The 15,281-nt window shown below is 42.3% G+C and overlaps 3 protein-coding genes across 3 annotated transcripts; 2 read left to right on the forward strand and 1 right to left on the reverse strand.

Annotated features, from left to right (window-relative positions):
• The first annotated feature begins 40 nt into the window (after positions 1-40).
• LOC102718048 (probable calcium-transporting ATPase 8, plasma membrane-type) lies at positions 41-5,995 on the forward strand. The gene is made up of 7 exons (XM_040528634.1): positions 41-350; positions 2,307-2,361; positions 2,446-4,385; positions 4,461-4,619; positions 4,866-5,037; positions 5,139-5,437; positions 5,641-5,995. The coding sequence occupies exons 3-7, from the start codon at positions 3,321-3,323 to the stop codon at positions 5,944-5,946; spliced, it is 2,001 nt and encodes a 666-aa protein (XP_040384568.1). The 5' UTR covers positions 41-350; positions 2,307-2,361; positions 2,446-3,320; the 3' UTR covers positions 5,947-5,995.
• A 449-nt stretch (positions 5,996-6,444) lies between these two features.
• Positions 6,445-7,530, reverse strand: LOC121055731 (NAC domain-containing protein 67-like). Its single transcript, XM_040528761.1, has one exon. It carries the CDS (start codon positions 7,528-7,530, stop codon positions 6,445-6,447), a length of 1,086 nt encoding a protein of 361 aa, XP_040384695.1.
• Positions 7,531-10,938: 3,408 nt separating this feature from the next.
• LOC121055732 (serine/arginine repetitive matrix protein 1-like) lies at positions 10,939-15,281 on the forward strand. The gene is made up of 4 exons (XM_040528762.1): positions 10,939-10,956; positions 12,978-13,333; positions 14,011-14,243; positions 14,393-15,281. The coding sequence occupies exons 1-4, from the start codon at positions 10,939-10,941 to the stop codon at positions 14,584-14,586; spliced, it is 801 nt and encodes a 266-aa protein (XP_040384696.1). The 3' UTR covers positions 14,587-15,281.

A 15,281-nucleotide genomic window follows, 5' to 3' on the forward strand; every position in this document is an offset into this window, starting at 1 on the left:
CCATCCAGGCAGTGAGGCAGTTGTCTTCTTCTAGACAGGTTGAAAGCTTTTCAGAGAAAAAAGAACAAGTTTTTTTCCCTTTCTCTCTCTCTCTCTCCTCCGGCCGGGCAGAGGGGCAGTACGCTCGGCGCTGCTTCTCCGTGGTCATCGGCCACAGTACAGCGATGGAGAAGCTGGACAGGTACCTGCAGGAGCACTTCGATCTGCCGGCCAAGAACCCGTCCGAGGAGGCGCAGCGCCGATGGCGGAGGGCCGTCGGCACCATCGTCAAGAACCGCCGCCGCCGCTTCCGCTGGGTGCCCGACCTCGACCGCCGCTCCTTGGACAAAGCCAAGGTCCGCTCCACCCAGGTACTAGCTACGAACTACCCGCCCTAGCTAATTCATCCCCCTCTCTGCCTCGCTTCGTTCTTCATTTAAAGGCCTCACACACTATCTGTCTGATCTCCCTCTTTCTCCACTGCATACTACATCCCATCGTGGATCCAATTGGAGAAAATTGATTTGCCTAGCAAGAACAAGCGAACGGCACTTAATAAAAAAAACTGCTTTTGATCTGTGTGTTCATTGTTAAGGAGTACTAAAGTGCATGTTCAGTAACCGACTAACCGGTGTTAATCTTGTCTTGCCGTCAGTTCGTGGCACATAATACACTTTTCCTGTTTGGTTTGCTCTATGTGTGTGGTTCCGTTCATTGGCTTGCTGCCAAACAATCAATCCACCAAATCAGGGTATTTATCCTATTGCTTCAAAGTGGTACTCCCTCCGTCTCAGAGAAGAAGAAAAAAAAAATCAATTTTTCAGTTTTTTCATTATAATGTTTGACTCTTCGTTTTGTTAAAAAAATTTACCATTAATATTTTTATTTCTATTAGATGATAAAACATGAATAATATTTTATGTGTGATTATTTTTAAAAAAAATAAAAAAATTCAAATAAAATAGGTGGTCAAACACTCGGGAATTTTCTCAGGGACGGAGTAATGGGCACTGTACAGTACGTCCGTATCATGTTGACCTGTATACTCGCTTTATAGAGGAAAAGACCAATTATCTGGGCACCCTTACGGTCACGGAAGCTTCCGCGAAGTAACCTTGCAAAAGTCCAGAGAGATGTTGTTGGAAAAGGACAAATATATCACCCTATCACATGGAATCTATTATATAGTTATCTCAACCTGTCAGCGTTTGCATATCTTAATATTAGTATTTATTAAAGTCTCTCATATAGAGTGGTCATATTGATCTAGGTTTTCTTGTTTCCATGTGAATAAGAATAAAGAAATAATGCTTGTTTGGCAGGGAGAATCCAATTTTGAGTACTTGGACTCTTAATTCAGGGATTAGCTCTATATCTGTGAGGCTGTGTGCTGTATTTTTTTAGCTTTATACGCTATGTGATCTAGGTTTGGTGGATAGTGTGGGCATCTGCCGCTAACTTCTGAGTTCTGACCCACCCTTTCTCATATTTTCATCACATAAAAGTCCCCCTATTTTGCAGTTCGGTCATATGAACCCTCTAAGTTAAATTTTCATTAGAGACCTTCTTGTTTTATGATTTTCTTTCTAAAATGTTGACATTTTGTTCTTTTAGATGCCAATAGGTTTGATGTGAATGTAATTACTTTATGCTTAACAAGTCAACTAGTTTAATATTGACACTCATGGTGGGAAAATTCACAAGCATCAACTTCAATCAATTGGTTGATCTGTTTTTTCAGCCCAGAAAAGTCATGAAGGTATTTATATATTATAGGGAAAATGACCTAGCATGATGCAGGTATAGTGGCAAGATAAATTCAAATGTACTAGGAGAAAAGGAAACTGCAACGAAGTAGTTATCATGTTTGGAATAAGGGTCCCTCTCCGGTGTATTCTATCTCAGCCATTGATTAAAAATGGTATTTTTATACTCTGTTAATTAATTTACTAGTAGTATTTTGTAATTTTTTTGGCAATACAGATCACAATAAAAAGGACTATATTACTTCTTCAAATTTCTACTATACCTACTATTGATGGTAGTATAATTTAATCACGGTTGTTCGATAAAAAAAGATCAACGGTATCGATTAAATTCTACTGCCAGTGGAATGCATCGGAGACGGACCCTTGGAATAAAACCGCAAAACCATATTTCTTGTAAGAACAATCATGAGGGGAGATCTTGTAGCACTATATTTTAAATACTATCAGTTCCCGCATTACATAGTATTTGATTTTATCTTACAACTCTAAGAAAATAATTATAACATTATATACAAGCAGTAAGAATGTTTCCATTTTTTCTCGTGTTTGTTTTCTCAGGAAAAGATTCGTGTTGCCCTCTATGTGCAACAGGCTGCACTCATTTTTACCGATGGTATGGAATAACTTGTTATGTTACTATTCACTTTGTTGCATCGTCAACTCTTGTAGCTTTATTTACTCTCAATGTTTTTGAAAGGTGCCAAAAAGAAAGAGTACAAACTAACAGAGGACATGATTAAAGCTGGATATTCAATCAATCCAGATGAACTAGCATTGATCACAAGCAAGCATGATTCGAAATCTTTAAAGATGCATGGTGGGGTAGATGGGATATCTAAAAAAGTCCATTCAACATTTGATCGTGGCATATGTGCTAGTGACTTAGATACAAGACAAAACATATATGGCGTCAACCGTTATGTAGAGAAGCCTTCAAGAAGTTTCTGGATGTTTGTTTGGGATGCATTGCAGGACATGACCCTTATCATTCTTATGGTCTGCGCATTGCTATCTGCTGTAGTTGGTCTGGCATCAGAGGGTTGGCCGAAGGGCATGTATGATGGCTTGGGAATAATACTCAGCATTTTCTTAGTTGTGATGGTTACTGCTCTTAGTGATTATAAGCAGTCACTACAGTTTAAGGAGCTAGACAACGAAAAGAAGAAGATATTTATCAATGTAACCAGGGATGGTCGTCGACAGAAGATCTCTATATATGACTTGGTAGTTGGTGATATTGTTCATCTGTCGATTGGAGATCAAGTACCTGCTGATGGATTGTATATCCATGGATACTCCCTTTTGATTGATGAGTCCAGTTTATCCGGTGAGAGTGACCCGGTGTATGTTTCCCAAGATAAGCCATTCATCTTGGCAGGAACTAAAGTACAAGATGGATCTGCTAAGATGATAGTAACTGCTGTCGGTATGCGCACTGAATGGGGAAAGTTGATGAGCACATTGAGCGAGGGAGGAGAGGATGAGACACCACTGCAGGTTAAACTAAATGGGGTTGCAACCATTATATGAAAGATTGGACTGTTATTTGCCGTATTGACATTTTTAGTTCTGATGGTTAGATTCCTTGTTGAAAAAGCCATGACCGTTGGTCTGCTGAAATGGAATTCTACTGATGCATTGACTATAGTAAACTACTTTGCAACAGCGGTCACTATTATAGTTGTTGCTGTACCTGAAGGGTTGCCCTTGGCTGTTACGTTGAGTCTTGCATTTGCAATGAAAAAATTAATGAATGATAAAGCACTTGTTAGACATCTTTCAGCATGTGAAACAATGGGATCTGCTGGTACCATCTGCACAGATAAAACTGGAACTTTGACAACTAACCATATGGTCGTTGATAAAATACGGATAGCTGAGGTTTCAAAGTCAGTTACCGGTAACAATAATTTTGAAGATCTTAGTTCCATGGTTCCTTCAGGCACCAGGAGTCTGCTTTTACAGGGCATATTCGAGAATACTAGCGCTGAGGTGGTCAAAGAAAAAGATGGTAAACAAACTGTCTTAGGAACTCCAACAGAAAGAGCAATATTAGAATTTGGCTTGAGTTTGGAAGGGGATTGTGATGCTGAGTATACGACCTGCACCAAGGTTAAGGTTGAGCCTTTCAATTCGGTCAAGAAGAAGATGGCAGTGCTGGTTTCATTACCCGGTGGTACCGCCAGATGGTTCTGCAAAGGTGCATCAGAAATTATATTGCAGATGTGCAGCATGGTGATTGATAGTGATGGAAATGTTATTCCCTTATCGGAAGCTAAGAGAAAGAACATATTAGATACTATCAACTCTTTTGCTTCAGACGCTTTAAGGACATTGTGCCTGGCATATAAGGAAGTGGATGGTGTTGACGAGGATGCGGATAGTCCAACAAGTGGTTTTACTCTATTAGCCATTTTTGGTATCAAGGATCCTGTGCGCCCTGGAGTTAAGGATGCTGTTAAGACCTGTATGTCTGCTGGTATCACTGTGAGAATGGTAACGGGTGATAATATCAATACAGCTAAAGCTATAGCCAAAGAGTGTGGAATATTGACTGACGGTGGCATAGCAATAGAAGGACCAGAATTCCATAGCAAGAGCCCAGAAGAGATGAGGAACTTAATACCTAACATTCAGGTCCATAATTCTTTCCTCAGTCTATGAATTTATGAAAAATCTTGAACTAAGTTTATATCTGGAAATATTTTGCAGGTCATGGCCCGTTCTTTACCACTGGATAAACACATGCTCGTGACAAACTTGAGAGGTATGTTTGATGAGGTGGTTTCTGTGACAGGTGATGGTACAAATGATGCTCCTGCATTACACGAAGCAGATATTGGGCTTGCAATGGGCATTGCGGGAACAGAGGTACGATTTTCCTATGCAATTCAAAACTTACAGATGTAACATCAGTAGAAATTTAAGAAGTCATACATTTAAGGAATTTAAAAATTCATACATTTAAGAAATTTAAAAAGCCATACATTCAATTCAATCATCTAAAAAACTGTAGATGTTCATTCTGACCGAAATAAGCTGACATAAGTCATTTGGTTATTTCGTATTTTCCGTTTCATCTGCTGTATTGGAGTAATTCATCTTGCATTTGTCCAGGTTGCCAAGGAGAGTGCAGATGTCATAGTACTTGATGACAATTTCACAACTATAATAAACGTTGCAAGATGGGGTCGTGCAGTTTACATTAACATCCAAAAGTTTGTGCAGTTTCAGTTGACTGTCAATATTGTTGCTTTAGTCATCAATTTTGTCTCAGCATGCATCACTGGTAAGAGCAACATTATAGTATTCATCTGACGTCATGTATTCCATTAAGTGGTTCCCCATGATCTCCCAAGATAGTACTGATGTTTCACTCTTCCATCACAGGAAGTGCTCCTCTCACTGCTGTGCAGCTGTTGTGGGTCAATATGATTATGGATACATTGGGAGCTTTAGCATTAGCAACTGAGCCTCCAAATGATGAAATGATGAAGAGGCCACCTGTCCGGAGAGGGGAAAGTTTCATTACCAAGGTCATGTGGAGAAATATCATGGGCCAAAGTTTATATCAGTTATTTGTACTTGGAGCTCTCATGTTTGGTGGGGAAAGGCTTCTGAACATCAAGGGTGCAGATTCCAAATCCATCATAAATACACTAATATTCAACTCTTTCGTCTTTTGTCAGGTGAGTGAATCTGAGGTCATTCCAAAGTCCACCATAAGATGTGTTTTGTGCCACCTATTATTTTATTTGTAATATCAAGAATGAAATATATCATGCTTCTGAATCCTGAACTGGGATTTCTATAAGCACATTATATAGGTGTTATGATTGTCAACTTGTGATAGAACAGTAAACCTCTTGGGCTAACAATGATGCTGCACCAGGTATTCAATGAAATAAACAGCAGAGAAATGCAGAAGATCAACATTTTCCGTGGCATCATCAGCAACTGGATCTTCATGGCAGTCATAGCTGCGACTGTAGCATTTCAAGTGGTGATTATAGAGTTTCTTGGCACTTTTGCCAGCACTGTTCCACTCAATTGGCAGCATTGGCTGCTAAGCGTCGGCCTTGGGTCCATCAGTCTGATTGTTGGTGTCATCTTGAAGTGCATACCCGTTGGGTCAAGTGAAAATTCTGCAACTCCAAATGGCTACAGGCGACTTGCCAGTGGTCCTGATGACATATAGCTGAAGAGCAATCCCTAATAAACAACAGTATAATCCAGGTGCACAATGGTAGCCAGCTGACCAACTCATATCAGTTGTTTTAGATTACACTAACCAACCACTGGCTTTCTTCAATTCTGCCAGACTGCACTACGTTCTGTCATGTAATTTTTACATCACACGTTGCTGACCTTTTACCACCTGGCTTTCAGTTTGGATAAACATTTTTATTAATGTGCATTCATATAATAATTATTGTGAAGGTTGATGGCTATCAAAGGTTGTGCAACAGGTTGTTGTAATTTGAATTTAATCTTGTGATGCCGTAAGTGCCATTTGAAACCTAGTGAGAAGTAAGATCAAGGTTCAGCCAGAAGGTCCAGAACTTGAATTCATAAAACTGAGTGCATAAAGAACTAAAGTATCTCAACAGAATAATCAACAACATATCATCAGATAATGCATGCTCTTTCATCATCTGAAATTTTTTTAAAAAGAATCATCTAAACTCGACTAACTCTACCCCAATTCTCCACCTCCATTGGGATTGGGATCATCAGTGCCAATGCCGTCGAGCAAACCATTCCAGAATTCCTCATCCGTCGCAGCGTCGTCTTCTTGGCCTTGCATTGGAGCGAAGCAAGTCATTGCCCCGTCACTGCTCTGCGTTGCCAATGGCATCTCTCCCTCTTGTATCGCCTCCTGATCACGAGAGGCGACACCGTGGCCGTCGTGCATCGGATTTGGCGCGAAGCAAGTCATCGCCCCGTCGCTGCTCTGCATTGCCGACGGCATCGCTGGCCGTGGGTCGATGCCACCGTCGCCGTAGTCGAGGTAAACCAGATCCCCCTCTGCGTTGATGTCGATGTGCCCGTAGAGGGCAATGCTCGAGTCATCTGACGTGTGCATCATCGTCGGGCAGTAGTCCATCATGGCGGCGGTCGCTTGGGACGTCTCGCCGCCGGCGCCGGCGTTCGAGCATCCGGCCTCGAGCTGCAGCGTCGCCGGTGCGTCGTAGCTTGTGGCTTCTTGCGGGAACCCATGGTGATTCTCCCGGCGGGGTTTCTTGGACCCGACGACCACGTCGTGGGTTTCTTGGCGCTCCTCCTCCTCCTCCTCCTCCTCCTCGTCGGCCTTTGTCCTCGGCGTGAGGTACAACTTGCAGATGACCATGAGGCCCTCGTCGGTGGTGGCCGCCGGCAGATTGCTCTCTATCTCCTCCATGAGCCAATCCGTCTTCTTCTTGTCGGCGGAGCGGTACTCGAACACCTGCCGCTCGCCGTAGCCTTTGATGGCCCGGCGGCGCTGCGAGTGGTGCCAGGTGCCGCCGCCCACGACGCATCGGTTGGTCCGGCCGCGGCCGCCGGCGCCCCTGCGGCCCTTCCACTTGGCGATGCTGAGGAAGTACCAGTTGCCGCCGTGGCCGTACTCCTTGTGCTCCTCCGTCAGCTTCGCGGGGTCGGAGCCGTAGACGTCGCCTCGGCGGACGATGTCTCTGAGCTCCTCGATCGGCCGGCCGACGATCCAGGGATTGAGGTAGTCTCTGATGAGCTCCACTGGAGTCGGCGAGAAGCGGTATCCCGAGGGCACATTCACGTCGGCCATTGATCCAGCTTCTTGGTAACAAATTAAGCTAGGTCTCAAATTAAACTAGGTTCGAATGTTCGATCGATCGATCGAGTTGTGTCGCTGCACAAGTGAAGCACGCAAGGCGCCGCTGGTGGCTTCGTATTTTTTGGGCTCAATTTACTCTCTGTTCGAGTTCGAATCGGAGAGCGATCGCGTTATCCACCTCCCGCGCACAACACTTCCGTATCTGGAGCTCCGACTCGGAGTCGGGAGTACGTCGCTCGCCAATTACTCGATTGCGCATGGCTGGCATCTGCTGTGTGTGTTCGATCACGACGACATTGGTGAGCAAAAATACAGCGCGCTTCGCATAGCTTCTCGCCGGGCGGCCAGGTAGCACCGTAGCACTGGGGACATGACTATAAGTTGCATTAGAGTATCCTAACAGCTCATCTAAATTTGGTCATCCATATCTTCATTTGGATGATCATCTAAAACACTTTCATCCTTCATATCTCTTTGTACTTCAGCAGATCATCTATATATGGCATCCTCTATATTTATTTGGAGGATTGGAGAGGGAATATCTAAATATAAAGTTTCTCTCTCCTAATATGGATGACATCCAAAAATAGATGATGAGATAGATGTTCTGCTAGAGCTAAACTTTTACTCTTCATCCTCTATTTCTAGGATGGAGGATATGATTGATGAGCTGTTGGGGATGCTCTTATGCACTTCTTAATCTCTTAATTGATACATTAACTAGATTCATACGAATATTAGTGAATCTAGACATTATATACAAATAATATATTTATTAATGGATAAATCTAGCCATAGTCAAAACGAAAGAAAATATGAAATAAAGCTAGCAGTAACTAGCTATCCCTTCCTGCTGCTTATAATTCACATTTTTAATACCACAAAAAATGTAAAGAGGTAGAAAGACATCATTATTATTAAAAAAATTATATGTAATATGCATATATAAAAAAGTTACTCTCAAGTCCTGCAAAAGTTACTTCTACGAAACATTATACTCTCTCCAGTTTTATAATTCTCGTCGTTTTAGACAAAAGTAATTTTAAAACTTTAATTATTAATAACTTCTAAAAATATTTAATTTGAAAATACTAGTACATAGATGAGTTATAAAGATTATTTTAAGTAAATATTTGTTTATTTTAATAAAAATTATAGTCAAATATAAATTAAAAAGGCCGTGTCATTATCAAAACAACTAGAAATATTAAACTAGAGGTGTAGTTACTTAAAAAACATAAAGTCTATTTACCCGACCCCATCTTCCAAGAAAACATAAAGTTAATTACATCCTTATATCACTTTAAAGTTACATCCCAATAATGATAATCTTACTTTTCAGGAAATGCTATTTCACTTCTCAAATCATGAAAGTTACTCCTCCGTGATATAAAACATTACATCTCCACACCACGAATGTTACATTCTCATAAAATTAAAATTACATCAGATAAATGATATATCCCCGTAACATTAAAAGTTACATCTCGATAATCATGAAACTTACTTTTCCAAAAAAATAATTTAAGTTGTGTCCTTATAATATAAAAGATACGTCCCATAAAAGTAACAACCTCGTAATATAAAGAGAAAATCTAAAAAATAACATAGACAAACGTCTAACTCTAAGAAATACCATTGATGAATACGAGTTCTAAGAAATGCTATCTTACAAACGAATTTGTCTGAGAAATGCCATCGCTGTTCGGGTTCTGTCCGCTTCTACCGTAAAATACACTGTTCACACTGTAGCACTTAACGAAAAATTTTGACGAAACCCTAACGGCTATGACATTTCTCAGACAAATTCGTTTGTACGATGACATTTCTTAGAACTCGCATCCGTCGATAATACTTTTAGCATTAAGTGTTTGTTAATGGCATTTGTTAGATTTTACATCACATAGTAATGAAAATTATATCGCCGTGCAGTACAAAAGAACATGTATGTACTGAATAGAACTCTCTATTCCAAGTATAGTTTTTCTTAATATACTAAAACAATATATTCAAACCATGTTATTATGCCTAGCCCACTATAATTAATACTCCACTCCTTTTAAAATATAAGCATTTCTATAATTTAAATCTTATACCAAAATATAAGATTTTTTATACTATTCATAATACTAGTTATCATCAATCATCATTTTCATTTTTTTGCTTCTGCTTATGCTAATAAGTCAAAATTTAGATTATCAACCTTAAATTTAAAGTTGATTTTGAGATTCTTTTTCTCATGTAGTTTGTTTTTTAGTCATCATTAAGAACGAACACACACATATATATATAGAAAAATTAGATCCTACTACTAGGTGTAGCTACTCCCTGCATATTCATGATGAAAAACATTTTCATAGCTGTTTCTGCTCACACCTAACAGAAAGTATGGACACTATTAAATCTCATGTTTCTGCACCTTAGACATGAAGGGAGTAGCTACACCTGATAGTAGGATAGAGGCTTTATATATATATATATAAAGTGCACCAACCGCGGTCCTCACTTCTATATCCTCAGCTTTTAGATCCAACGGTATATAACAGTTTGTCTCAAAATCAAGAGCTCGGATTGTCCACGTCGTCCCTCACCCATCTACCCTAGCAACGCGCCCTCCCCTCCCCTCTGCCCCAGTGCCGTCTGGCTCTGCCCCTCATGCTGCCTCCACGTCACCTGCGGCGCCTCCACCGCATCGTCGCTCCTCCATCGCCTGCGCTGCCTTCGTCGTCGTCGCCACTAAATTTTGTATTATATAAGTACATATATTATTTAAATTATAAACATGTGTGTGTTTATATTAACTCACAGGTGATTGCGGGAGTTATTTTTTCTACCCTATAGTGCACCAACTATAATCCTCACTTCTACATCCTCACCTCTTTGATCCAACGCTCTATAACAGTCTATCTCGAAATCAAATGGTTCAGATCGTCCGCGTCATCCCTCACCCAGTCTACCCTAGCAACGTGCCCTCCCCTTCCCTTCGCCCCGCTCCGCCCCTCACGCCGCCTCCACACCGCTCGAGCCGCCGCTCCTCTACCGCTTGCGTCGCCGCCGCCGCCGCCCTCCACACCGCTCGCGCCGCCTCCGCCCCCCTCTACCCCGTCCGTCCTCCCCTCCCTACCACCTGCGCCACCACGGCCACCCCAACTGGCGCAGGCCAGATTCGGCAGATCCACCGCACCGTTCGTGCTGGCAGATCCACGGCACCGCCCCTCCACCACGCGGCAGATCCGCGCCGCCCCTTCCACAGCTTCACCATGCCGCCAGCCCCTCCACCGTGCCATCCCCGACGCTGCCATCGCCATCCCCGTTGTTGCCGTCGCCCGGCCACTCCCGTCGTCACCCCGCCATCCCCACTGGCGGTGAGCCACCCCTCCCATCCCCATCGCCGCTGTGATGCCTATTAGTGGTTTGGTGAGTTTCTACTACGTTGCCTGAGTTTCTACTCCAATTAGATAATTATGCATATTAAAATCTTGACCTGCAGGCCTCTGCATGGCTCATCACATTTTGCTACTGCCCTGTTCTATGAGGTTTGAGTCCAAGTTTGCATGTTCCTTCGTTGCTAGAAATCGCTTTCAATGTCAATACTGGAAGTCTTGTTAAGAGGCATAGGGTTTAGATATTATAACTCTCTCTCTCTAAAAAAAGAATCCAGATATTAGATATACATAACTGCCCCTCTTGTTTGGTAATTTGGTTCGTAATATTCCCTGCTTGCTTACTGGTTAGTATACTCTGCTTGAGTTATTGTTCTTGCTTGGATGATCATGTACCATAAGACCTCAACTCTATATGTATACTCTGTTTTTCTCTATTAGACCAAATCTACTCTGCTCATAAAGATCACACAACTATACTTTTTGGATTTTTTTATAGTGAGTACATTATATCAATTGGGTACATCACATCGTACATACCTGTTTGGTGGAGATCGATGGATTTCATCTAATCAAAGATGTTTGTACGTGGAAGATTGATGGCATATGCAAACTTTTTTTTTTTCTGATTTGTAAATTGATGGATTTTCATCACCTTTTTGCTTGTTTTTACCCACATCTTTTTTTTCCAAACTACTAAACAATTCGTTTTTTTTTTGCAAAATGTTACTTAGTGTTGGTTAACTCCTTTGTTTGTACTTAAACTGTATTCTTCAGGTCAGCTTATTTTTAGTTCTTTTTTCTTGATTTTTACTCACGGTTTATGAACTGCTAAATGATACGTTTTTATAAAAAGTTATATGTAAAAATTTTCATTATCCCATATGTATAAATAGATATTTAACTTTACACTGGGAAAAACACAATTACATAAATAACTATAATTAGCATCTAATAATTTTACATCCAGGTTGCTGTCTATTGCCGAGGCGGGAATGCCACGGCCTTGGCTTGAAGCCGTGAGTGGTTGGACAGGACAACTGGATTATACATCTACTGTTAGCGGTTGCAACTTGCAGAAACAATATGCTATACATGTGTGATCAAATCTTTGGCAATCACGCCCTTCTCATATGGGGTCATGAAGGGACGGAATTGGGCCTGAGCCCACTCTTGGAAACCATTTTAGTGGACTAATGTGTTCAGGATGGAAACCATTTTAGTGGACTAATGTGTTCAGGATGTAGGTTGTTAACCGACACAGAAAACACGGTAATAGATTAGTATATGATTAATTAATTATAAAAATTAGAAAAATGAATTAAGCTTAATTTTTAAAGCAACTTTCATATAGAAAATTCTAATAAAAAATACACCATTTAGCAGTTCGGAATGTATGCGCGTGAAAAACGAGAGAATCTGAGGTTGTCATGGAGAAAGCGAACGGGGCATAATACCTATATATATTTTCCAAAAGTTTATTTCCAAAAATATGAAACTCCAATGGCCCAATCCTACTCGTTCGGGCGAGCCCCGCCCATGGCCTCTCAAAGCCCAGGTTCCCACTTTCCAGCCCAAATAGCCTATCACATGAGAGAAATACCAAAACCCTAATATACTCGTGTACTCTTCCCCTCTGTGGCAGCGGCGACGGCGCTTGTCCATAGCAGCACCACAGCAGCGACAGAGCAGCAGGGCGTTGCAGCGAAGCGGCAGAGTTCGGCGACAGAGCAGCATGGCACGACACTCGGCCGGCGGCCCCTTGACCTATATAGCTTGATTCTCAAAGTTTGACCCAATGCAAGTTAAGTTTTTCCCAAAGCTTTCTCGAGAAATTTAACTGAATGTCACTCCATTTAGATGTCTTCAACAAACACCCTCTAGCATATTTTCGTAAAAGTATCACCCTTCGTCTAACATTTTTAATAAAATGCCACCTCACCGTATTTAAAGGTGTATTCTTATTTTTTTTCATCAAAAAATACACGAAATGTCCAGAAATACCCTCTTCTATTCTGAATAGACGTACTGGGCCTACTGGCTGGACAGATCTAGCGTCGGCTCGTCCTCCCGTCAGGCAGCTACGCCCGACGCCGCCTTCCCCCAGTTCCCCGCCGATCTGCACGGTCGCCGCCGGCTTCCCCGGCCGCCGCTGCCTTCTCCCTCCGCCGGAACCGTGGCCGCCGCCCCCTCCTCCGTCAGCGCCCCCCCGGCCGCCGCCACCGCCTCCCCCTGCAGCCGCGGCCAGGCTGCGTCCTCAGGCCCGGCGGCAGGTCGCCGCGGCCACCCCCCTGCAGCCGAGCCATCCCCGGCCGCCGTGGACAGCTCGCCGCCTCGGGGCGGCGCCGGCAATTCTCCTCCCCCCGGCAGCGGCAGTACCCGGCCGTCGTGCTGCCAGCTCTCCTCCCCCGGTAAGCCCTATTTCAATTTTAGTGCTCTAAATTTTTTGATTAGTTAGTATACTGCTACGATTTTAGTTAGTGCATTTCCCTGAATTTAGTGTTTAGTTGCATGGTAGAACCTAGAAATTAATTTTTGGAGTAAGAAATGACTTTAGTTGCCGCTTATTATACTGAATTTAACGTTGATGACACAAATTCAGGTATAATATGATTTATTATATGATGATGAATGCCTGGGATTTAATTTTAATGTTTGCAAATCAGCTGAATGGATGCATTTTAATGTTTGCAAATAAGCTGAATAGATGCTCTGTCCACCTGGGTGCTGTTTGGTTTTTTTGCCGGGCGTTCCTTCGGCCTGGAGGTGGACAGGCTGCCATGCTTTTAAATTGAGCAGGGGCATTTTAGCCAATGCTTATGTTTTTCTATATGGATGCATTAGTTCACAATATAAAAATATTATATTTGATGGTATCAGGCTAAATATATATGCAGATCATACTATTTGCACTTTACAATATAATATTTGATATATAACTTGGATCGAATTTAAGCCTGAATGCATTTTATATGATAATAAATTTAACAATTGATATAGTTGACACCGTAGCATTAGCACGGGCACATTACTAGTCTACCCTATAGTGCACCAACTGAGGTCCTCACTCTACGTCCTTACCTCTCAGATCCAGCGGCCCATATCGGTCTATCTCAAATCAATGGCTGGGATCAACTTGCGGCGCCCTTACCCTTCACGCGCGCACACGCCTCGCCCGTCTCCCGCAGACGCCGCCTCGCACTTGCCCACAGACGTCGCGCCCTCGCCCTCGCGGCCTCACCCATCGCACGCAGACGCCGCCGCCTCGCCCTCGCCCTTGTCTGTGCCGCCCCTCACTCTGTGCCGCCCCTCGCACGCAGAGTGAGTGAGTGTGTCAAAAGATAACTGTTTCTTGACTCTCACAAAAAACATTTTTGCAGTTGGTGAAAGCAATTATTTTCATAACTTTAGCACTTAGAAGTTGTAGTTTGGACAAGGACAATTTCTTATTATTTCTAAATTGTTCACAGATCAATGTTACCTTGCATTTATAAGTCTTGAACAACCGGCGCCGGTGCCTCTCCGTGACCGACGCCACCGCTCCACCGCGCTCCTCGAAAATCCACCGCCTGTTGTTCGCCCTGATCGCCGACCCACCACCTCCCTCGTCACCGCCGTCTCTGCCGCCCGTTCATCGGGTCAGTCAGCTTTCAAAGGTATGTAGACGCAATCAAATTCTTCACCATTTCTACTTGAGCATGGATTATAAAGCAAGCAACTTGGATAAATTTGGTCAGTTGCTCATTGTAAAATTTAAAGGATGTTTGGGTGTCGGTTAAACATGAGATTAATATTTTCATCGGGTGAACATAAATGGGAAATTACCATACCAAATTGTCAATATTAAACAGATTGCATTCAGTCCCTGCACATTGAGATTTATTCGAATCATGCAAATGTTGTAGACTTTTTATATAATGGAAGAGATTGTCACTTGTCGGGGTGAAGTTTGTCTGGGTTTTGATTATGTATATGGTGACAGAAGTGTTAAGCATGCCCATTTATGATATACTAAGGGATTGTGATTTTCATTGTTGCTTATTGATGATAATTAAAATTATATAGACTGCTTGTTCCCTTTTAATCTTAATGGCATTATTACCAACTGAATATCAGAAGAGAGCAAGTACAGGTGGGCATGAACAAATTATTATTTTTTCTTTCTTGGCAATGGAGCTTATTTCCTGCACAACAAATAGTATATCATGTATTTGTTAGCTTGATCTAATCTAGCTTTATCTTCTAATCCTATCACCTAACCGACCGCTACGGTTCACGTGTGTACTGTTTACGCATGTACTGTTCACTCGTCAGGGGGTTGGGTCCATGGGCCTCGATCCCTCGGCCCCTATGTATGAC

The sequence above is a fragment of the Oryza brachyantha genome, chromosome 11 (genome assembly GCF_000231095.2).
Source record: "Oryza brachyantha chromosome 11, ObraRS2, whole genome shotgun sequence".
NCBI classification, from domain to species: domain Eukaryota; kingdom Viridiplantae; phylum Streptophyta; class Magnoliopsida; order Poales; family Poaceae; genus Oryza; species Oryza brachyantha.